General features: G+C 37.5%; 2 protein-coding genes across 4 annotated transcripts in view; one reads left to right on the top strand and one right to left on the bottom strand.

Moving 5' to 3' along the window:
• Nucleotides 1-232: 232 nt before the first annotated feature.
• LOC124640134 (flavin reductase (NADPH)) lies at nucleotides 233-14,098 on the bottom strand. Of its 2 annotated transcripts, none has more exons than XM_047177797.1 (4): nucleotides 13,950-14,098; nucleotides 13,281-13,353; nucleotides 1,809-2,195; nucleotides 233-1,382 (listed from the first exon to the last, which is right to left on the bottom strand). In XM_047177797.1, the coding sequence occupies exons 2-4, from the start codon at nucleotides 13,348-13,350 to the stop codon at nucleotides 1,234-1,236; spliced, it is 606 nt and encodes a 201-aa protein (XP_047033753.1). In that variant the 5' UTR covers nucleotides 13,351-13,353; nucleotides 13,950-14,098; the 3' UTR covers nucleotides 233-1,233. The 2 variants fall into 2 exon arrangements, with proteins under 2 accessions (XP_047033753.1, XP_047033754.1); XM_047177798.1 differs by lacking the exon at nucleotides 13,950-14,098 and adding an exon at nucleotides 13,654-13,729.
• An 812-nt stretch (nucleotides 14,099-14,910) lies between these two features.
• Nucleotides 14,911-24,792, top strand: part of LOC124640128 (rRNA biogenesis protein rrp5) — a 52,604-nt gene continuing 42,722 nt past the window's right edge. The window contains exons 1-7 of one of the 2 annotated variants that reach the window (XM_047177788.1): nucleotides 14,911-15,068; nucleotides 15,137-15,280; nucleotides 16,918-17,073; nucleotides 18,319-18,466; nucleotides 18,776-18,895; nucleotides 19,698-19,861; nucleotides 20,420-20,527. In XM_047177788.1, coding sequence (XP_047033744.1) covers nucleotides 14,994-15,068; nucleotides 15,137-15,280; nucleotides 16,918-17,073; nucleotides 18,319-18,466; nucleotides 18,776-18,895; nucleotides 19,698-19,861; nucleotides 20,420-20,527 — 915 coding nt within the window. In that variant the 5' untranslated portion in view covers nucleotides 14,911-14,993. Of the gene's footprint in view, nucleotides 15,069-15,136; nucleotides 15,281-16,917; nucleotides 17,074-18,318; nucleotides 18,467-18,775; nucleotides 18,896-19,697; nucleotides 19,862-19,926; nucleotides 19,986-20,419; nucleotides 20,528-24,792 lie in introns of those variants that run through there. The other variant, XM_047177789.1, reaches the window with a different exon arrangement.

Below are 24,792 nucleotides of genomic sequence, written 5' to 3'. Positions count from 1 at the left end.
AAACTTCGCAATTTTTAAGATAGATAGATAGCCAGCCAGCCATTTATAGATATATTGATTTCACAGTAGTGAAAAAACTGAACACATCACTATATAGTGCAATTCAAATAGTTAACTTCAGAATATAATAAAAGAGTAATTTGGCGCGAACTCTAGAGGGCCTTTAAATTGTTATTAATTTGGAAATAAGAATTAAGAAATGTTACTTCAAGCAAAAAAAAAACAAACAAAATTAACGTAACGGAATTATATTTATTTCATAAAATAGCTTCATTTATAACTTACATAATAAAAATGCGTTTCATCTGTTCTTATTAACATACATTTACGTAATTGATATCAACGTCCTTGGGCCCAGTAAACTGTAGTTTTGTGCAACTGATTAACGGCAGACATATCCACGGGAAGTTCTCAGTTTATTCGAAGGTTCGAATAAAAACACTGATGTCTATTTCGTGCCTGTTATGGGTTATGATCATAGTCATGTTTTAGGGTCTTTTTATATATAAATTCAGCACAAAAATTCATTGTTCCCAAAAATGAATAACCACATAAAAATAGATCTTATAATGGAGTCATCATACATAAACCGATGAGTGAACCACTTTTGCAAGACTTCACATGAATTTGTCGACCATCCATTTTAATAATAATTAGGAATATTCTACTGTTCACAAAAAATGCTAAAAAATAGCTTTAAAAACTGTAACAATTTGTAACATATATTCACTTTGTAAATGGCACTTACAGTACGTCCGACGTAACTTAGTCAATCTGAAGTTAGCTGATGATCTGCGCAGTAGAATGGTTACGAACAAAATTGTTTACTGCGCAGTTAAACGGCTAACTTCAGACTCGCAAAGATATATCGGACGTAATGTAGAATTACTGTTTCCTAGTTTTCGGTATAGATATTTTATTTCCCGAAAGCGCCTTCGATATACTAGTGTGTGTAAATTAACATGCACATCGTCTTTGTATCTGTAAGCTCGGGAGCACTCAGTACTGACCGAGTCGCCGAGACGTGATGATGATGATGTCCACCGCCTAGCTGATTATCGACTACGGCGGCTGTTCTCATATAAGGAGATCAGCCAACTGCGCAGGACATACATATATAGTGCACAAGCATTTGCGCAGACACAGGTGTACTCACTATTCCTTCACTCTCATAATCCGAAGTATGGTTTCGCTTTCGGGAGATAAAAAATCTATTAGTAAATTATTGTGATTCTACTTATTAGCGATGCCGATAACGGATTTGTAGTATTTGGGCTCAGATAGAGACTCTACCAGGAAGGTGCCTAGATCCCACTTGGAGATCGCACGACCAGGGGAACTTGTCGCGTTTGGTAATACTGTCACCTCGCGGCTGGGCTCGTCTGTAATATTAAAAAAAAAAAGATCTATTGTAGACAATAGGAGTTAGAAATATTACAAAGTATATAAATACAAAAATGAAATATAGGTACCTATTCGAATATTGAAAGATAGTCTACTTAAAAGGTTAACGACCTATATGCTCATTTAAAAGTTACTTTGAATATTGCCAATGAATTTTGGCAATGCAAATAGTAAAAAGAACTCAATTTCCACGCACTACCGTCGTGTTCTCACAATTGTAATGTGTTACTTCGGCGATTTTCAGGAAAATTATGGGCAACTACTTTGCAAACCCAACTTCCATAAAAAAAAAAAACTGGGTACATGCCGGATTTTGACTAGATCTAATTCACTATACAGCCTATCACTTAAACCTAGCCTTCCTTTAGTAAAAAATAATGTGGCAAACAAAAAAGAGGACTTACCAGAAATATGAGGGGGGAACACAGCGATCCAATTCAGAGGACTGTCCTTCAACACTTCATACATCCTTTTGTGGTCCTCATTGAGGTCCACAAACCTCGGAGGGACCTTCGCGGGCTCATAGAACAAGAACGCAGACAGACAAGCAGAGACCGGCTTCACATTCTTCGCTCGCATCGCATCAATGATGTTCTTGGTCCCTTCAGACATGTCTGAGGTGGCATCAAGACAGTTGCGGGTTCCTAAAGCGATGACCACGCCGTCTGTGCCATCGACGGCATCAGCCACGCTGTCGGGTTCTAGAACGTTCCCGGGGAACAGCTCCACTTTGTCCTTTAAGGCTTCGGGCATCTTCGACGCATCGCGGACGAAAGCACGGACTGAGATGCCTGGATAAATGAGACATGTTATAAGTACCTACTGATTTGAATTGGCACCTAATTTAGAACTAATCAGTTTCATCTCACGAAAGAGGGTGAGCCGTACTTGTGTGGACATGTAAAGCTCATGCATTTGTAAAACTACTTATACACATATTTACACTCATACTCATTTACACACACAATTATTTCACCCGGGTTCGTGAAATAAGACATCTGCAAGACTTGTCTCGTTTGGTCGAGTACATTTGGATATTGTTTTACCTATAAAATTAAAAAAACCTATGCTTAGAAAGCAATATAATTATTTGATTGAACTAGCATAATTTAAAACAATGTTTTACGTGGTTTAGAAAACACAAATACCTATAAAACAAACCTATGGCAACGTAAATGCATTAAAAACCAGTATGACGTGAATATATAGTTGAATACTACTTAGGCATATCTGTGCTGGTATTGTGCAATTATTATGAAATGTTAATTGGATTCGTCTTGCTGACTTTAACTATATTTACCTACATACCATGATGTTATTAGTAGGTATGTAAACAAGCAGTCAAGGTAAGGTTTCGAATCGTATCGTATCGTCGAATCGTGAATCGATGGATAAAATACAGGTAAATGCAAAAGTATTTATAGATGTCAAATAAAGATAAAAAGGGGACAAGATCATGGATAAAAGGCAATATAATCTCATGTTAACTAAAGAAATAATAGCTTGAGTTGGAAGACATGGCACATAAGTGGAAGGCCTGCTACCTAAGGCTGTCTTAGTGTGTGATGAGGAGGGGAGCTACAAAGATGAGTTATATGATGAACTTCAGAGAATTGAATAAATTGGGACCAAGGAAGAGGGGGAATCATTATCATCATATTTAAATGCGACAGTAATGATGAAAGAGAGAAAGTATAACAGCGGCAGAGGCCACAAAACTACATTCAAATGCAATCAATTTCGAATAACAGTGTCAAATGGATTCTAAGAATGCTACAAGACAATGTTCACGTTTCTGGTGAGGACTAATATTTACAAATGGCCGATCTTCTACGGAAATCTGGGTTCGATTGATCAAAGCTTCACGCGTTCTAAGAATTCGATTCATACCAAACATTGGCATAATTTGTACCCTGGTGCGTTTAAGTGGCAATTTTAGCCTGGTTTGGTATTGCAAAGGTTTTGGCCAACATGCTGGCGGCTCGTATCTATCTTCCGAGAAAATGTAAGCGCATCACCGCCCAAATAAAAAAATACCGTCTCGAAATGGTTCGCAATATCCAATTCGAATCTGAGTGCGAATCTCTATTTACCTATGTAGAAATTCAATATGATACTAACTTTAAAGTCCCTAGTCGTTAATAGTAAAACATCCCTACTAATATAATAAATGCGAAAGTAACTCTGCCTATCTGTCTGTCTGTTACGCTTTCACGTCTAAACCACTGAACTGATTTTTATTAAATTTGGTACAGAGATAGACTTGACCTTGAGAAAGAACATAGGATAGTTTTTATCCCGGACTTTTGAAGAATTCTCTTAGAAACGCGATATAACCGAACTCTACGCGGGCAAAGCCGCGGGCGGAAGCTAGTATTTTATATATTGACTGATAAAAAGGTATTTCCTCAACATTTGAAGAAAGTAAGTATTAAGTGTAAAGTCACGGTGATTCTTTATCGCCGCACCCTATGAACGATAACGCAGTAAGTCAAGTCATGTGAACTGGACAAAATATCATAATACTAGCTGGTGCCCGCGACTTCGTCTGCGCAGGTTTAGTATTTCGAACAATATGTTTACAAATTGTAGCCTATGTGTTATTCTGATGTATAAGCTATATTATTGTAGTTTCATTAAAATCCATTCAGTAGTTTTTGCGTGAAAGAGTAATGCCCGGCTTACACTTTGTTAAGTTAACACTGCAGGTGATTAGTGCAGGTGTTTAGTAATCAAGGTGTGAACGGAAGCGTAAAGGCCGGTTTACACTTTGCGAAGTGTGAAGTGATAAGTGTTAAGCGTTAACTTTACGCGATAAGTCTCAAGTGTTAAGTAATCTTTTCCATCTCCGTTTACACAGTGTTTAGGAAGAAGCTCATAGTGGTACTGTCCGTTGTGCATAGTGTCTCTAGAAATGGAAGATGAAGAGAGCCTAATATTGAGACAAATAATTAAGGAGATTGTATCTGTTGTGGTATATGATATAGAAAATGAACTCAATTTTGAAATCGGGAATTCCCATCGCTTCACTCAGTTTCAATAGGGCCGCATCTCTCAACTGTTTGTTTTTAAATTCTGCGCACTTTACATTGTATAGGCATTCAAACTTTATGTATTCTTGTACGAATTTTAAAGTATGTTGTTCCGTCCACTTCATTTTCGCTTTGAACTTGACACTGCGCACTTAAGACACACGTATTTACACACTGATTAGTACAGGCAAATTGCGAGAGAGGGTAGTAGAAAAGTTGAGAGGGGGTAGTCACTTAACAACAAAAATAGACCTTGATTCTATTCACTCGCACTAATCAATAAGTACTAATCGCACGTATCACTTAACACTAATCACTTTACGCTTCCGTTCACACCTTGATTACTAAACACCTGCACTAATCACCTGCAGTGTTAACTTAACAAAGTGTAAACCGGGCATAAAGTGATTAGTGTTAAGTGATACGTGCGATTAGTACTTATTGATTAGTGCGAGTGAATAGAATCAAGGTCTATTTTTGTTGTTAAGTGACTACCCCCTCTCAACTTTTCTACTACCCTCTCTCGCAATTTGCCTATACTAATCAGTGTGTAAATACGTGTGTGTTAAGTGCGCAGTGTCAAGTTCAAAGCGAAAATGAAGTGGACGGAACAACATACTTTAAAATTCGTACAAGAATACATAAAGTTTGAATGCCTATACAATGCTAAGTGCGCAGAATTTAAAAACAAACAGTTGAGAGATGCGGCCCTATTGAAACTGAGTGAAGCGATGGGAATTCCCGATTTGAAAATTGAGTTCATTTTCGATATCAGATACCACAACAGATACAATCTCCTTAATTATTTGTCTCAATATTAGGCTCTGTTCATCTTCCATTTCTAGAGACACTATGCACAACGGACAGTACCACTATGAGCTTCTTCCTAAACACTGTGTAAACGGAGATGGAAAAGACTACTTAACACTTGAGACTTATCGCGTAAAGTTAACGCTTAACACTTATCACTTCACACTTCGCAAAGTGTAAACCGGCCTTAACAAACATCCATACATACAAACTTTCGCGTTTATAATATTAGTAGGATTATCTTGTGTAAGCAAAGAAACTCTGTGAAACAAGTTGGGTGACGCACAAAATTAGATTTTTGAAGACTAGCTAAAACAAACATTTTTTCCTCTTTATATTAAGTAGGTATGGGAGAAGAAAAACGAATAAAGAAAAACTATTTATTGTTTTTGTAGCTGATTGTACTTTGCAAATACTGGTTTTATGAAGGCAGTGGGTGCATTCTAAACATGTGGCAAGGTCATATAGTAGGTACCTCTAGATCACATCTAACTCTGTATCAGTAGGCTACTCTGAGGTTCTTAAGGTTAGATACCACCAGTGAGTCGCATTCTGATGAATCCCTGATGATCTTTAAAAAAAAAACTTTTGTGCGCGAATATAAATTGAATTACCTGTTCAAACAAGAATCAAAGAGACCGTGTTACTTTAGAATTTAAATGTTATTAAAGGAAGCAATATTGGCGCGAATTTGACTTAGACCTTTTGATTTAGACCCCTTTAGTAATTGGACCCCCAACGGGACCATTTCCTGCATGACTAACTCTCCGAGCAGTCGAGAATCGGGTATGCGGGCCACAAGTTTATATCTATACTGTCGAAATTTAAACAATAGTAATTTAAAACTAACGAAAACGTGACAAAGGTCATTGCGTAGATACATTTGGAATAATTTAGGGGTCTATTTGAATTTTTACATTGAAATAGGCGACATTGTGTGCCTATTATTTCGAAATGAATTTGGGACACCTACTTTTTAAATTCAAAATCCTGTACCAATATAGAGCAATTATTTGTAAGCAGTAAGAAATAATTCTTCAGTTGTTGTATTATCCAAACTAATATTATAAATGCGAAAGTAACTCTGTCTGTCTGTCTGTCTGTCTGTCTGTCTTTTCTTCACGCCTAAACTACTGAACCGATTTGTGTGAAATTTGGTACAGACATAGTTTGAGACTTGAGAAAGGACATAGGATAGTTTTTATTACAAAAAAAAAATAAAAATAAAATTATTCCGGACATATAGCGCCATCTATTGGTCAAATCAAAAATCTGCTGGTAGTCACTATTCCACGCGAACGAAGTTGCGGGCAAAAGCTAGTTTTATATAAACTCGCTATTTCCCGCGGTTTCGCCTGCTTCTTCCCGAACTCGGAGAAAATACGGCCTATGTTACTTGCGTATCCGCACTGTTGGGATTATTATCATGTAGCATCCCGACAGTGACAGAACTGTTCAAATGGGTTCAGCAGTTTTGGTGCCTTTCGGGTATAAATAAAAAAAATCTTATTACCAATAAAAGAAACAGTCGGATTTTCAGAAGGTTAATCAATTACTGATTTTATTTACAATCTTTTTATGAAAAGAAAATGAAAAGTAACTTGTTGGCCTAGCTTAATACATAAGAAAAATTGCAAATTCATTTGAATACTAATTTGAAGGCTAATGAACTTATAATTTCGAATTATTTAATGGAGTAGGCATATTCTAATGCAATGGAACAGGGTACTGACATGAAGATCACGTGACTAGCAGGTGTCTAGAAAACGTCAATTTGAAAAAATCTTTAGCAAGCTGGATTATCTCTCAGTAACATAAGCTGTATTTTATCCAGTTTCGGGCAGTAGTTCCCAAGGGACATGTGAAACCAAAACCGAACGAAAACAGCTAGAATTTTATAAGCAAAGGAAACAATATAAGTATTGTATTAAAAAATCTTCAATGACACTGCATATTTTACTTATGTAGTAAAAAACAATGAAGTAGAATATTTAAATAAAACACAAGTTTGGTGTCTGATAATGTTAAGGTCACAGGTGCAACCAAATATTTTGGGACTGCATATGTACTATAAACATGCATACTTATTTACTTTTAATGTTTCCTAGTAGTTTTTTCTATGCTGCATTATAATGACGTAAGTAAATGTGATTAGAAATTACCTATTAAATTCTTGACCGTTATTTGAAGCTTACTAGTTTGAGATAGGCACCTACGTGTTTTCCGCTTTTATCTCTGTCCTTTTCTACCCCATATCTTGCATCTCTCTCGCACACCGACCAGTTTCACTCCCCACCAGGCAGGAGGCGACGAGTGTTCTCGGCGGCCACAGTTCGTCATTGGCGTCTTGTTTTCCGCCCGAGAAGGTTGGTCTAACCAACCGCTGTAGTATTTCGTTGAAAAATAAACTCAGTGCTCTCGCAGAACACAGGTGAGTTTATAATATTTTATACAATTTGTTAACGGTTTTACCGTTCGATATTCGATTTTGCGAAATCAAGTGTTAATATTTTGTACATCTACCCCTTTTTTGTCACGAGTTTCTTCCGTGTACTTTTTTTTTTTTTTTTTCAGTAATTTGTTTTCAGAATGAGTGACTTATAAAGCAAATACGGATGCGGTAAATAATAAAGCTACCACAGCCCGTGCACGTGACTATGGAAAAGAAAGCAAGCCCGAAGTTCCTAAGGCACCTGTGGCCCTAGTTCAATCCTGCAAGGCGTTCAACTTTTTGACAAAAAAGAATGGTGTGAGGTGCGGTCCAACCAGCATCTCCTTAGTTCGGACTGGTCACTACCGCACTTGAAGAGGGCTGGTGGTGTCAAGAAAGCTTTTCGGCCTTGAAAGACTTGGTACGCTCCCCTCGGACTGCCAGTAAGTCTGTTAGCCACCCCCCATGGGGGTCGGCTCATTATTACGGCGTGTGATGGTTTTCGGCCTTGAAAGACTTGGTACGCTCCCCTCGGACTGCCAGTAAGTCTGTTAGCCACCCCCCATGGGGTCGGCTCATTATCACGGCGTGTGATGGTTTTCGGCCTTGAAAGACTTGGTACGCTCCCCTCGGACTGCCAGTAAGTCTGTTAGCCACCCCCCGTAGGGGTCGGCTCATTATCACGGCGTGTGATGGTTTTCGGCCTTGAAAGACTTGGTACGCTCCGCCTAGGACTGCCAATAAGTATACTAGCCACCCCCCGCAGGGGTCGGTTCATTATCACGGACCCGCGCAGGGTACCAATCTTGCATTTTGCGAGTCGCAGCATCATTACAAAGCAGGGACCAGTAAGTATACTAGCCACCCCCCGCAGGGGTCGGTTCATTATCACGGACCCGCGCAGGGTACCAATCTTGCATGTTGCGAGTAGCAGCATCATTACAAAGCAGGGACCAGTAAGTATACTAGCCATCCCCCGCAGGGGTCGGCTCATTATCACGGACCCTCGCAGGGTACCAATCATGCATGTTGCGGGTCGTACCATCATTGCAATCTACCCTCGCAGGGTGGCTTTTTGGATCGACTTTCGAAGAGTCGCCATTATAACCTTCCCTCGAAGGGAAATGGTAATCACACTCACGCTGAATGGCGTGTGACGCAAAACTCTAAAAGCTCCCTTGGGATATCACGAGTAAATTACAATAGGAACCATGTCCAACAGAGGAAACAGAAAGCGTCCAGGACCGCAGGCGGACTTTGATGCGTCCAACAAGGCACGTAAGTTATGACTTTCCAGGCGGGTTGCCTAACATTATATCAAGACCAATGGAAAGAAATGGGAGCTCCGCCTTTCTTGTTGAAAATAATAACTGGGTATCGCATACCATTGGCCAAAAGCCACCTTTGATAGATAATGCCAGATTTGACCAGAGAGTCCAAAGAGATGGATGTCGTCATATCCCAAATGATAAAACAAAAAGTTCTATTGATAGCTGCAAATTCTGCAAGCTTTCTTTCCAATATGTTTCTTGTGCCCAAAAGGCGACGGAAAGAACCGTCCAATACTCAATCTCAAGGTTCTCAACAAGTTCATAATTACGGAACCCTTCAGTTTAATAAATGTTTTTCGGGTGCTAGAGTTTCTTCAGAAAGACGAATGGCTGTGCAAGTGGATCTCGCCCAGGCTTACTTCTACCTTCCGGTAGCCGAAGGTCACAGATATGTTCTTCGACTAGTATACAGAAGAAGACTGCTTCAGATTACGTGCCTACCATTTGGCTTAAGCACGGCACCCAAGACCTTCGCCACAGTGACCAATTTGGGTGGCTCAAACTTTGAAGACTCAAGGGATACTTATAATTGTGTATCTCGATTTTCTGGTGGCTCGCCATGATATATTTGCCTACTTTGGGATCATTTGCACCATGTTTTGGATGGCAAGTGAATAAATCGCAAGCATTATCAACAAGATAATGACAAAACGCACTACGTGACAAACAGCACGACAAACTTAGAAGACCTGCATAGCTTGATAGGACTTTTAAACTTCGCAAGTTTTCGTTGTTCCATACGGCAGACTGCATTACCGGGCTCTCCTCACTATCCTCAATGCAGTGTTGAACAGCAATCTATACCTACCCTATTCATGGAACCGTGAGCCAAACGGTGAACAAACCATAAAAAGGGTTCTTATAAGTCACGATTGAAGTAATGATCATATTTTATAAAAATAACTACGAAAGTAATATACTGACAACATTAGAAATGATATTTTAGAACGATGTCTGTGGAACTTATGCAATCTTTTCAAACTTAATTGAAATCAAATATGTATAATAAATGCCGTAAATTATTTTCTTAATTTTAATGAAATATGTAGTAAATCGTTTACATGTAAAATGAACCTAGAAGTCTTGACTGTCATACATAGAACCCTACTTAATTGAAGACCACAGATACTAAGAACATTTTACATAAAAATGTGACGTTTTTGTCATCGGTCGGGTTATACCCACCATTTTGAAAAAGTGTCATTCTTTGGTTACATTGTGGGCTCACGGCTCGGTGAATGGAGTATAGCAATGTTGAACCTACCAGCAGATACCTTAGCAGATCTAAAGTGGTGGCTGGTCAGCTGCCACCAAACCTTGGATATTCATTCGCCACTTCCCTGTCACCTTATAACCACGGACGCCTCCGATGTAGGATGGGGGCACAACTGAACGGAACTCCCGTAATGGGTTCATGGAACGAGAGAGAAAAAGGCTTTCACTGCGATCTGAAAGAGATGCTTGCAGTATTAACTGGAAAATCACGGCAAGTTGCTAAAGAGATCAACAGCCATTTTTCAATGCAGAAATGGGACTGTGGTGTCATATCTAAGAAATCAAGGTGGCACCCGATCAAGGAGCCTACCGAACTTGACGTACAGAGTATTCAGTTATCTTGAGCTGTATCAAATCTATCACGTCGTGAATCATATACCAGCCCTATTCAACAGTCAGGCAGACCATCTCTCCCGACACAAACCTCCACCGGAGTGGCATCTTGTATCAGCAGTGAACCTATTTGCCTCGAAGCGAGCCCAGGGACACATAGTTGTGTACTACGTGCCCCTAGATCTGAAGGACCCGAAAGCGGGGTTCCACGATGCATTTTTCTCAAGTTTTGACTTACCCGCTAGCATAGGTATTACCGCCACCTTACCTTATACCGTAGGTCCTCAGTCATCTCAATTCAGGAACGGGAGTTAATCTCATAGTAGTTCCTTCGGTGGCACCAGGTATTTTGGCGAGCAGATTTGAAGTCCCGATCATTAGCAGTACCCTACACATTGATGAACCTCGAGCAGAAACCGATAGACACAGCAACGGGGATACCCCCTGCCAAGGTCAAGGAAATGGGGGGGGGAGGGACAAGGAGTCTCTCCGACTGAAGTCTTCTTCAATCCACACGCAACACTTATCAATCAGCTTGGAGTCGATGGTTAAATTGGGGCGAAAAGTATGAAATTGGATCCTATGAATCCTTGAATCCCTATTTGGACCTATACTTACCCAATTTTTAGCGGACTTACACATAGTAAATAAACTAGCATACAATACTATTTTATTACACAAGTCAGTTATAGCTACACTATGCAATGCAGAAACCACTCTAGAGCTAGGTTCACACGTTCTAGTCGGACACATTTTAAAATCAATAGCGCTGAGCAAACCTGTTCCCCGGGAAGCCGTCCATCTGGAATATTGACCAATTGGTAACCTACTTAAGTGCAGTAAACGTAGACGAGAATAATCCATTTGCAACTTCCAGGCACACTGCTGCTCTTTCTTTTGCTAGCTTGTTTCGGAAAGGCGAGTCCATGATCTTTCCTTGCTTGCAATAGACCCAGAACATTTCAAAAACAACAAAGATAATTTAATCTTATGGCCAGTCTTTGGCTCTAAGACCGACAGTTCTAGTCATAGGCAGTCGGGTTGTTGTTTGATGGATAATCAGGAAAATATAAATCTAAGTCCAGTGTATTGGGTCAGAAAGACTAAAGCCTTGTTAGAAGATAGACGGACATCGGCTAATTCCTTAAATTTATTTATATCCGTTAGAGGCCAACCAAAGGCAGGCACCCGAACGATGATGCGGGTGGATTAAGACATTGTTAAAAGAGGCAGGAATAACTACAACCCCAGGAAGCTTCCACTCGGCGGTAGCGTCAAAATCTGTGTTGACAATATACCTTTGGACGATATATTAGCAAAGGGTAATTGGCGATCAGGCAATACATTTGCCCATTTTTACAGAAGGGAAAGATACCCACTAAATAGAAGTAGCAAGTTATCTCGATTATTTAATTAATCCAGCTGATTAATGTCTATATTTTTGTTACTATTGTTATTAAGAAGTATCGCAATGTTTTTGTTAATTACTATTAGAAAATGAAATCAATTTTTGCTTTTGTTCTTGCATCTCTCTTTTAATTTTTATTACTCATCCTTCGAGCCCCTTTCCCAACTATGTTGGGGTCGGCTTCCAGTCTAACAGGATGTAGCTGAGTACCAGTACCAGTTAACTTTGATTACATTAGTATTCCAGGATGCAATACACATACTTACATGTGATTACTCGTGTACCTAAGTACCTATTTACATACACAATTTCATTGTGCTTTTGCTCACATTGGCGTCCACTTCCACCAGGCGATAACAAACACGTCTCAAACTAGTAAGCTTCAAATAACGGTCAAGAATTTAATAGCAGCGTTTTACCTGAAATAAAACGCATATTAAATACTTACCTTATTTGAAGCTTACATTTTAATTTCTGCCTGGTGTTTTCGACTCAATGACGAACTGTGGCCGCCGAGAACACTCGTCGCCTCCTGCCTGGTGGGGAGTGAAACTGGTCGGTGTGCGAGAGAGATGCAAGATATGGGGTAGAAAAGGACAGAGATAAAAGCGGAAAACACGTAGGTGCCTATCTCAAACTAGTAAGCTTCAAATAAGGTAAGTATTTAATATGCGTTTTATTTCAGGTAAAACGCTGCTAATATTAATCTTTTTTTTTTTTTTTTTATTATTGACATTGTACCATCGTTTTTTGTTTTTTATTGTAATATTTTATTATTGACATTGTATTTCTTAACTATATATTGAACTTTTGAACTATACATTGAATTTTGGACAATATTTTAACACAATTTGATTTAAGACAAATAATTGCATTTTTTTTTTTTTTTTTAATTATATTTTATAAAATTTTGCATGCCTCATGGTAGAATGTACTGGACTCTACTTTCACTTAACACCATATTTTTGTACCTACATTCATAGCAAATAAATAATTTCATTTCATTTCATTTCATTTAGATAACGTAAAAACCATATTGAATGTTCTAAATTAGAAAAATATATAAAAACGGTATTGTAATTATCTAAAGATTTTAATATTACAATTTTTTTAAAGCTTTTGATGTTTTTTATATCAAATAATAGTAATAATATAGAGACAAAAAAAATCACTGATGTATTCCTATGAAATTCAAACAATGTTTTATATGCATATGTGTATGACTATAAATAGGCATAATAAAAAAACTATAGTACCTTTTTTGATGGCGGCCTCGACGGCGCAAAGGCCAGTCATACCAGTGGAGCCAAAGATCACAATTTTCATTTTCTGTAAATGGAAAACATCAATTATGCACCGTACTAACAACCTTACTGAACTGGTCAAACAGGTTTATCTTAGCTCTAGACACACAATAATTCCAATTAAATCCTATTGGTATCTTACTAACACAGGTTGATATTAATAACACTATAGTCAATTGAGTAAGAAAAATAAGTGTCAATGTAAGATAAATATTGCATCACAATCATTTTGGAAGATTCCTGCAGCTATCTTATCCAATTCAATGATTTTTATCTCACAAAAAATATCCAATTTAATCATAGTTACTGTGAAGTGTGAACTTACCGACACGACAACTTCGAACACAATGTAACGAGTAATATATTTTCCGATGGAATTTACAATTCAAATGACGGCCGGCGCGATTGGCTTTAGTTTATAATGACTGCTAATATTTTGGTGTGTGACAATTAGTTAATTAGATACGTAAATAATTAGCGGAGCCGGCGCGTGATGTAAATGCTTACTTGCAAAGTTTTGATTGTAATTGAACCGATAAATGAAGCAAATAGTTACTGATTTAAATATAATAGACAGTCGTCATATAATTTTTGATAGGAAATGCTTACTTTTCAACTTACCAAGAAATATTTTTGATAAAGAAGGTTAAAATAAACCAAGTTGCTGAACTTTCTTCCAATTCCAAGAACTTGAATGAAATTGATTGATTGAAGTCGAAAATGTCATCAATCAATGAGCGATGACAGAAAGCTGAAATGACATGGACATCATTCAAAACCGTTGCCAGTAAGATGATAGTCTGACAAAAAAAGTAATTTTCAATATTATAAGTAAGATGATCCCATAAAGAGAGCCTACGAATTTCAGAGTGACAGACTACATGAATTACATTATTTTTGAATGCAATCGAAGTATGGATGAAATGATTTGTCCTATAACAAAATCGTCAATTATTCTAAAAATACGCAAGATTTAAAAATAATTTAAGTTGTGGGCTCGTCGCGCGGACTTTACTTTTTTTTTTTCCTTAGCCCTTATTGTCCCACTGCTGGGCAAAGGCCTCCCCGTTTTGTCTCCACACCTCTCGATCCTTAGAGTGCTCCCACTCGTCACACCAGATCGTGGGACTGGGCTGGGCACGTCAGCCGAATGCATCCAGACAGGTGGGCCAATGTTGTTGCTCAGTGGATACCACAGGATGGCCACCGCAGACGTGGTAGGCCCCGTAAGAGGTGGCGTGACGATCTGGACTATAGTTGTAATTTCAAAAATACTTCCTATTTTCACCAAATAAATATGAAATCAGTGTAGTAATTAGTAGTTTTTAACGGTTACTTTTGGCAACATTAGATACTACGTTTAATTGTAACGTTTAAGGCGCAGAGCACTTTTTATATTCGTTTTAGGAACAGATTTATACTCGTAAATAAGCTTCATCAGCGTTTCTATTTCACTATACTCTTAATTACAACTACACTAAAATTATTACATCTTATCCTATTACTCAAGACTTGTTAAATTGACAATGTTTTTGAAACTAATCACAATAATTAAAATAAACATGTGTCAAAAACGCCTTTCGATAACTAAACGTATATAACCTATATTTCTCATGCCTAGACGTATGTGGTGTGTTATTTCCTGTAAAAATTAGAAATATAGTCATGGCAGACAACGAAGAATACTTTCCCCGTGGAGGAAAGAAACCTACAACCACACATTTCAAACAAAATGCAAACGTAAGTAGAATTATTTTGCAATTTATAGTTCTGATGGAGGGTGGTTTGTTTAAGTTCTGTTTTTATAGTTTTTAGGCGCTCCCGAGAAAGGGGAGAAGAAAAGGAAGAAGCCTAAAAAGAAGTCTGAAGGAGATGATGGTTATTTATCGGACGAGGGTACGAAAGAGATCGATCAGTCGTTTAAAAACTGTGCATTTGGTTTGAGCTATAAGGTAAGTTCAAGTCCTAATTACTCCAGAATAATGCTTGCTAATGGTGTTAAAAACCCTTTTAACACTTTCGATGCCCAGCACCCGGGATTCGAGTCGAACCATAGTTCATTCCTTATGCCCGCAACCCGAATACCGAGTCGTCGCTATGTGTAGCTATAGATGCATGTGCTCATGCCCAGGACCCGAATAGCGAGTCCATAGCTAAGTAAGCTGTAAGGGTTGTCAAAAGTAAATAAATGAAATCAATTGAAAAAACATCGCTTTAGTTTATAACGGATTAGAAAACGTAAATTGGTATTATTCCATCCAGTTATTGCTTCATTCCAGTATTGTATTAATTTGGCTCTGTACATAATCTTCACCAAAGATAGCTGCTATGTTCTGGTTCACTTCATCAATGTTATATGCCATCATTTCAGTTCACAGTAAGACACTTAACGCACAACCGATTTGCAGGCTTAAATCAAATCCAGTAAACAGTGCCTAGGTTTCAAACGTAAGGCAATCGAAGTCCAGTAGGAAAGCCAATAGTCAAACACAAAAGTAATAACACAGAAGTCCGGTAGAAAAGCCAATAGTCGATCACAAACAAACGTAACACGGGAGAGAGTATTCGATATAGGTTTAGCCGGAAGTGCAAACAGATACCGAATGAGCTTAAATTATGTAAATACGTACCTACTTTTAGCAGCAAAGAAGGGTTAAGTTTTTACCTGAGTAAGACCTTTAATCGTTTGCCGAAAACTTTTTTTAAAGTTAAAACAAAAGTGCATCTATCGCCTTTTGTGCAATAACGAGATTTATGGTTCTTTATCTCTGGCCCGTAAAATGACAAACAAAGCGCGTCGGCATGTTTTTTGAGATTACGAGTATTTAAACTAAAAACTAGATACTTATTTTCTTTGTTGTGTTAAAACAAAGCACGTCGGCGTTGTATTGATTAAAAAAAAAGCTTACAGAAACATGTAGATAAATCATATTAAGTAAATCTGTTCTAACATAATGTACGTTAAAATTAAAAAAATAGTCTCTTTAACAACATAATAAATTAAATAACAAGACGGGATTTATTTTCTTTATTCTGATCAAAAATGCACAATAATTATATTCTAGTAAATTATTTTGGGTAGCCCTACCCTCGGTGGGCGGGGCTTAAGTGAACCCGGACGCCGGGTTTTCGGGCATAAGGGTCCCGTACCGATACAATTGCGCTGTTGGACTCGAATACCGGGTTGTTATGTAATTATGCAAAATATTTTTGGGCATGTGGATAGGAATTGCATAGGTGAGCTGGGCAGCGAAAGTGTTAACTGGCGGAATAACAGTCAAAAATTCGTTGCAATGTAGTAACAACTTTATTTCATTTCATGGTGTAATAGAAGTCAGGTATTTTTATTTACACCTATCAACATTATCAGGGACGATTTCCTTCATGAGCTTGGATAGAATAATGTCTTTAGTGTATTACAATGTAATACACTAAAGACAAAAAAAAATGTAATAATTACATTTTATAATTTTAGTAACGTTTCATTTATTTTTCAACACACCAACAAAAAACCTACCATAAAGTATGCTTCAAATAAGTTAAAAAAAAAACCTATAACACGGATAACACCTCTTTTTTATTTCCACAGACAATAAAAGAAGGTTTGCTGGTGCTAGGCAGAGTGAAGAGTGTTTTGGAAACAAAGATAATAGTCAGTCTGCCGTGCAGGATGATCGGCTCAATAATGGCATGTCACATCAGTGAGCCATACAATAAGTTATTAGAAGCTTACGTTAATGATAAGGTTGGTTACTATTTGAATTTATAATCTTATTTAATACTAGCTTTTGCCCGCGGCTTCGCTCCCGTCAACTGACTTCTCTACTTTACCCTATTTTTTTTTTCATAAGAACCTTCTCCTGACAATAACAAACACAACAAAAAAAGAATTAGCCAAATTGGTCCAGGCGTTGTTGAGTTATGCACTTACCAACACATTTTGCGATTCATTTTTATATTATAGATGATTGTTGGACATGCGTAATGAGCAATCTGCAAGTGATATTCCTTAATTCGTCTGTCAAACATGGTCCCAGGTTCAATTCCCGGTATGGTCAACATTTGTGTGTTGAGCCGAACAAGCTTTGTTTGCGCTAACCAACCGTGTCTGAACTTGTCGCAATATTGTGTATTTATTTTATTAATAAATTGTTCTTTTTTGGCATAATATCCTTTTTCATACATATATTTCAAACATGTTCATGTCGTTATTTTTATTACCTTACTTTCTTTTTAAAATTGTATCATTTTTGTAGGCACCATTGAAAAAAAAAAAAATAAGAATTGAAGAGATAAAAGAGGTGACAAGGTTCACTAACTGGGACAAAGTAAATATTAGGCATTTGCAAAAATATTTTTTACTAAACCTTTTGTTTGTGCTTAGAGATAAGATAATTATGTAGGTATTATTTTAGTTAAAAAACCTGCTACTATATTATTTTGCCTGTTTTTTCCTCATGACCAAGCCATAAGTGTTATAGATTAACATCTGATGTGAGAGGCAAAAAAGTTTTGAAATAAAAATCTACTATCTACGAAAATAATTTTTCAAATTGGTCCAGCTGTTTCTGAGATTTTGCTGTTTTGACTTGCTGTTCCACGTGACTTTACCCGTGTCCCGAGAAATGTTCTTCCCTACCTGGATAAAATATAGCCTATGTACAACGCAGATAGTGTAACTTCTTAACAGTGAAAGAATTATACAAATCTTTCATCTATACTAAAAATAAAGAGGAAAACTTTGTTTGTTTGGTTGTATAAACTCAAAAACTACTGGACCAATTTGAAATATTCTTTCACCATTAGAAATCTATATTATCTGCGAGTAACATAGGCTATATTTTATCCCAGTGCGGGCAGTAGCTCCCACGGGACGCGGGTGAAACCGCGGGAAACGGGTAGTGTTTATTCGTATAGAAGTATGGATATTGTGTCCTCGCATTTTCGTTCTTACTTATAAACAACTATAGATTTTCATCATTATTTTCAGACAGATAAAGTACAAGACTTGCATGAAATGTTCCGACCGGGGCAGTACATAGCCGTGAAAGTATTAGAAGTAAAAGAACTCAGTCTGATGCTCTCAGTCATGCCGCAGCATGTGAACGGTCAGATGACACACAAGGATTTGCAAAAAGGTATGGTGCTTGTTAATATAAATAGTTGTAGAAGAAGAAGAAGTAGTCTGTTATCTGTATATAGAGTGGAGAATGTAAGTTTGAATTTTTTTTTGGTTATATTATTGTAAAGTTTTTTCAAAATACATTTCGAAATTAAAATGTCAAAGGGTAAGAAACACTCGTATATCACTACAACATAACATATTTTACAACTATAACATATTTTGTACATTTTTAAATATTGAACACAAAAAAATATTTTAAAATTGTTATTATTATTTTTTATTTTTTAACCGTGTTATAAATACTTGTTGTAATTCGTTCCAGGCTATTTATTACAAGCGGCCGTGTCTTCAGTAGAAGACCACGGGTATGTGATGGATATCGGCGTTCCAGGGACCACGGCGTTCCTGCCCAAAGCTAACACCAACATGGAGATGGAACTAGGTACGTAACACCAGTGTTAGTTCACTCACACATTTACACGTCATTTAGTCACAATAAACTAATCTACATAAAAGAAAGTCGTGTTAGTTACACATTTTATAACTCTAGAATGGCAGAAAATTCGAGGAGAGATAGTTTAGACCCGGGAGAAGGAAATAGAATAGTTTTTGTCACCGTCCGGCTACGGAAAGTGGTTGTCTCGGGACGCGGGTGCAACCACGGGCGGAAAGCTAGTAAGAGATACAATAAATCGGAATGTATGTATGTGAACGAAACACTGCAGAAGTATGTATTTACACACACTTTCTACATACTTATGTAGTTGTAATTGAATAGGCAAAGCGCCTGACGGAAACTTGAAATAAAATAAATTCTAGCGTTCATTTGCTATGACTATTTTTACAGGCACTCAAAGTTTTATATACAATCTAGGGCGTGGGCGGAAGATTTTAATTTAGGCAATAAGAAAAATATATACCCGGAACCCTTTTGTGCACATACCTATATAAATACATGATTTCAATTGGAGTTTAGTGGACTTCTGAATAAACAAATTTAAAAGAGTTAAAGTCATCATTAACACATAAATGGCGACACAGTAATCACTTTAAGTAGTGTTTTGTTCATTATTCAGTAACTTTGTTTTTGTATCATTGGCTATAATGCACCTACCATGTTTTCTCTGCATTTACCCTAAGGTTGACTGGAAAGAATGCCCATCCGCCTCTGTAATGTTTTGTTGCGTAAAGTTAAATAAATAAAAAGAAATGATGATGAATAAACTTCAAAATTCTTATTGCAGATGTAGGCATGGTATGCTGGTGCAGCATAAAGGCGGGACCCAGCGGAGGCAGCACCGTGGTGACGCTAAGCAATGAGTTATCAGCGCTGCAGAACTCCTGGCTGCGACAGAAGACCAGCGGCCCCCTCATACCGGGCTCCAACGTGGACTTCATAGTGGACACGGTAGCTATCTGCTCATGTACAGTATACTAGACATACAGTGTGCTGGTGATGCAACTCCTGGCTGCGGCAGAAGACCAGTGGCCCCCTCATACCGAGCTCCAACGTGGACTTCATAGTGGACACGGTAGCTATCTGCTCATGTACAGTATACTAGACGTACAGTGTGCTGGTGATGCAACTCCTGGCTGCGGCAGAAGAACAGCGGCCCCCTCATACCGTACTTCAACGTAGTTGGGAAAAGATGACAAATAAAAAATACGTGTCCAATATTTTTCGCCAATCTGAAATGCGGACTAATTAGAATCACTATTTTTATTAACACGCTCATATTAGCTTCACTTGTAACTACAATATCTATGTAAGAAAATCTTGGATACTTAATATGACCCACTTCCCGGTCTCCGATTAGGATGAAATTTTAATTCTGATGACAATAGTCATGTATTACGTAAGAAAAAGTGTGTTTTTAGTTTTTTAGTAAGACTATAAATTTTTTCAAACCCTGTCCTCACGTCTTGTTAAATTTATTGGCTAAATGAGTTTGCTATGCAATTCCAGCCGTTGGACAACGGCATCGAGGGTCACGTCTTCGGAGACACCACGGCGTACGTGCAGCGGCAGCATGCTGACTCCGTCAAAGGGAAGAAGCCAACCCTTGGACAGAAGGTAAGCACATACATACATAGTTAATTTAATCGGTGAGATCGGACTTTGATTTCATTTTTTTTTTATTTCAAATTAGCCTAAAAGTGCTCTTTCGAAACGTCAAACTGGTTGCACGGTTCCAAAGAGTGGGAAAGAACAAAAGAAACTCCATAGACACTCTTAAAAAAAAAAACAATCGTCACTACATACTATAAAACAAAGTCGCTTTGTCTGTCCACGTGTCCCATTCTACGCTTAAATCTTCAAAACTACACAACCGATTTACATGCGTTTTTTTTATTAGAGCAATGGAAGAGGAAGGTTTATATGTGTAATAACATCCATTAAATAATGGGGAAATACTGTTATCCCGTGCGAAGCCGGGGCGGGTCGCTAGTATCTATATATTTATTAAAGAAAGTCGTGTTAGTTACACTATTTGTAACTGAAGAATGGCTGAATCGTTTAAACTGAAAATTTGAGAGGAGGTAGCTTAGACCTACGGATAAAGGATTCTGTTTATCCCCATCTGTGTAAAGCACTTCTCTCTGGACGAGGGTGAAACCTCGAGCAGTTTAATAAACCAGTTTAATATATAATATTTATATAGTTTTTATAAGTATATAAAGTTTGTATGTTCGTCTTTACAGCCTGTTCTTTTCAATTGGCTACTTTCTATTCATGTATGGGAAGTTATTTCGTCGAGACACGGGTAAATCCGCGGTAAAAAGTAAACATACAAACATACAAAAAAACAGCCTTTACCGTGAAGTGAATATAGTAAGCGCCAAATAAACTTGCAATAAATTGGAATGCGCTTGTCTGCCCATATTTAAACTAAAAACGACAGATCATAATTTTGACCAAAGGTTTGTAATCCTTTGCGACAAGGACGCCTCTTACCACGATACACTTGTTTTGATCGTGTTACCGACACTGCTCATACATCTTTTTCGTATCGTTTTGAAATATTGGGATACATTAGTAGAAGGAGGTGAACAAACTTTATTGCACGTTTATTTGGCGCGTACTATAGATACAACGCCATTAAATGGCATAGGTATTAAAAATTATCTAAAAGTACTTTATTACAGGAAAAGTACTTCTAACCCCGATGATGTTATTTTTAGCTTTTAAAGTGCGTGATAATCATCACATATGCGCCGTAGAATTTCATAGAATACTTGAAAAACTAATATATAAAACTCGACCTTGATACTTTGAGATAAGGTCCAAATTACCATGTCAATACTTTTGAATTACGTATGATGCTCATATCATAGTCGTTAGGTATACGTGATGGAGACCATGTAGATTGTAGGTGCTTTATCATAGAAAATAAATAAAGCAAGTAACAATATGGGCCTTATATTGAATAATTTTTAAACCAGGGCGCGGTCGGTCCCGGCTGTCATTTGAAGATCTTTGACAGTAATAGCGGGTAATCAGAAACCAGAAGCCTAAAAACCAGTCCTACCAAGGTGGCCTGGGTAACTGGTTTGAGTAGGTCAGATAGGCAGTCGTCCTTGTAAAGCACTGGTACTCAGCTGCATTCGGTTTTAGACGGCAGATGATGATGATAACACCTCGGCGTGTATGTAGTTTATCAGTTGTGTTAACACCCATAACACAATTTAATTAATAACTTATGTACCTCGGGGCGGGTGAAAAGATGTCCCGACATTATATTATAACACTGTAAATTACGATACCATTCTATGAAAAAGTTAACGAAATTTCGCGAAAACAACGCCTATCATAAAAGAGTTGAAAAGGTTATATTTAAACCGCAATGACATCATGAAAACTGACGGAATTCTCGGAATTTCATGTAAACTACGCACTTCCTTCACGCCATACGATATTAGTCATTCCCATTTTGGTAAACTATTATTCATTGAAATTAAAGTAATGAACACTTAATTTCACCATATATGGATAGTAGAGATTCTAACAGGAAAATTATCTATATAAATAAAAATGAATTGTTGTTCGTTAGTCTGATTAAAACTCGAGAACGGCTGGGCCGATTGAGCTGATTTTGGTTTTAAAATGTTTGTCGTAGTCCAGGGTAGGTCTAAACGGTGAGCAAATAAGGAAAAGGCGGTACGAAGTTCGCCGGGTCAGCTAGTCAGAAATAATCTGCTATAGGTGTAGGCATTGTGTTCATTTATACATCTACATACCAATATATTAAAGATTTGTTTTTTCTGATTGTAAAGGGTTCTGAACCAACTTCTGAACTATTGAACCTTTTTGAAAAAGGTTGGAATGCTACACGCTTCCCGAGTGGAATGGGTAGGCTACTGGGGAGTTCCACCACTTCTTCTACAACACATAGGAAGTGGTAAACGGTGGGCGTTTTGGGGGCTGTCTTTTGTAAATTTGACCTTCAAAAAGTGCTGATTTTCAGCCTCCTTTGAATAATGACTTTTTGATTTTGATACGCTGCTAGACTGCCGAAAATCGGTTAGTTTTAAATATAAATCGTAATATAAACCTTCAACTTTCCAAGAACGCCCGAAATAGTTAATAATTAATACACTAACATTCTTTAAAGCATTAGTTAAAAACAAGTTGTTTATACTTTTATGTTATCTTGGTGAACAGGATGTGAGAACAACCCGACTCCCGATGACCTAATAGGTACTTATATCAGTAGTTGAAAACTATGATTCATGCAAGTTTCAAGTGCGCATTATCTCTCTATGGTATGAATTCAATAGTGTGCTGAATACATCCTTTTTTGGGGTCACAAGATTGTGCGCAATAATGTCCCCATTGTTCATGAATACGAGGAAAAGTAATTAACTTATTTATGGACCAGTAGCCGTTTTTCCGATTGCCCCCGTGTCTCTTCTTGCCCCTACTAGGATTAAATATAGCCTATGTTACTCGGGAAGAGCGTAACTTTCCAACAGTGGAATAATTATTCCGACAACCGAATTCGGTTCACTAGTTTCAAAGCTTTTACGGTACAAACAGACAAGAAAATGTTTCCTCTTTATTTATCTATTTCTTGGTTTGTCTACAATTGTTACACATACATTTACATTAGGTTTAAAGGCACATATGTTAATAAATAGCCTTTGTGTACAATATTACTTGACAAACACAGCATTCACAAAATACACGGATGACAAGTTATAGTCTGCTCTTAATTATTAAAATATTAACATTCTTAATTATTATTCTTTATTGTACACAAAACATATATTAAAACACACACAATACAGACAAGTTATGTACAAAAACGAGCTTAACCCAGAGTTGGGTTCTCTGACAGCAAACCTTAGAGCGATAGAGAGATGCGATAAAGGAGTAAGTTAGTTTTACTGTTTTTGACAAATAGTTTTTCCTATTTATTACCTACACTTCCTTACAGTTTACAAAGCCATGAAGTTATTATAACACATATAGTTATTATATTAAAAGTTTAGAGTATTGATTATTCATGCATGTTTAAACTGCGTCTTATCTATGATTTATAAACATCCGACCTCCTTGGACCTGGGGTGGCTATACCGTGCTTATCGTAACATAATGGCGCGCAAAAAGTTTTGTGCCTCCATTGTTTCTAAATACGAGGAAAAGTAATCAATTAACTTATCTTTGTTTGTTATTAATTTAGGTACTAAAGAATAAATGTGTATTTGTTCACGTTTGGCCTGATCAGTTTAGGTGTACTGGTATCCTCAGATTCACTTGTATCAGTGAAAATATGCCTACCTGACGCATATATATTCCGGGTATAAGCTACTATATATATCTACTAGCTTTCACCCGCTTCCCCGGATAGAAAGCCTTGCTCGATAAATGGATCTTCTCTGCTTATCTCTTTCTCTGTATCTGCTTTCTCTGTTTTATTAGAAAACAAAGTTACCTACTAAGAATTAATGTTAAATTCCTATCTTTAGTAACTAATTCAACAGATAGTTCGAATATTGGGACAGCTGTAAAAGTATGAGTAGCTATGTGTGATTCTGATGTACACATTGATGTGAGCACATCATCTAAATTAGGTAGTATGAACATCGGTCATAATCTGTTCAGGTTTTCTCGTGAAAGACTAAACTTTCACATTATCATCATCATCATCATCAGCCTATCGCAGTCCACTGCTGGACATAGGCCTCTCCAAGTGTAAAGTAAGTAAGGGAAACAGTTACATCGGGGCACACCGCGCGAAGCTTTGAGTAGTATGATGGTTTCAGACTGTACGATAGGCGCTGGCATTATTTAAGCCATATTATCAAATTTTCCAACACTTCTTCGTATGAATATAG

This window comes from Helicoverpa zea, chromosome 20, assembly GCF_022581195.2.
Source record: "Helicoverpa zea isolate HzStark_Cry1AcR chromosome 20, ilHelZeax1.1, whole genome shotgun sequence".
NCBI classification, from domain to species: domain Eukaryota; kingdom Metazoa; phylum Arthropoda; class Insecta; order Lepidoptera; family Noctuidae; genus Helicoverpa; species Helicoverpa zea.
The sequence above is the reverse complement of the archived record's forward strand: the minus strand, read 5'-3'. Positions and strand labels throughout refer to the sequence as shown.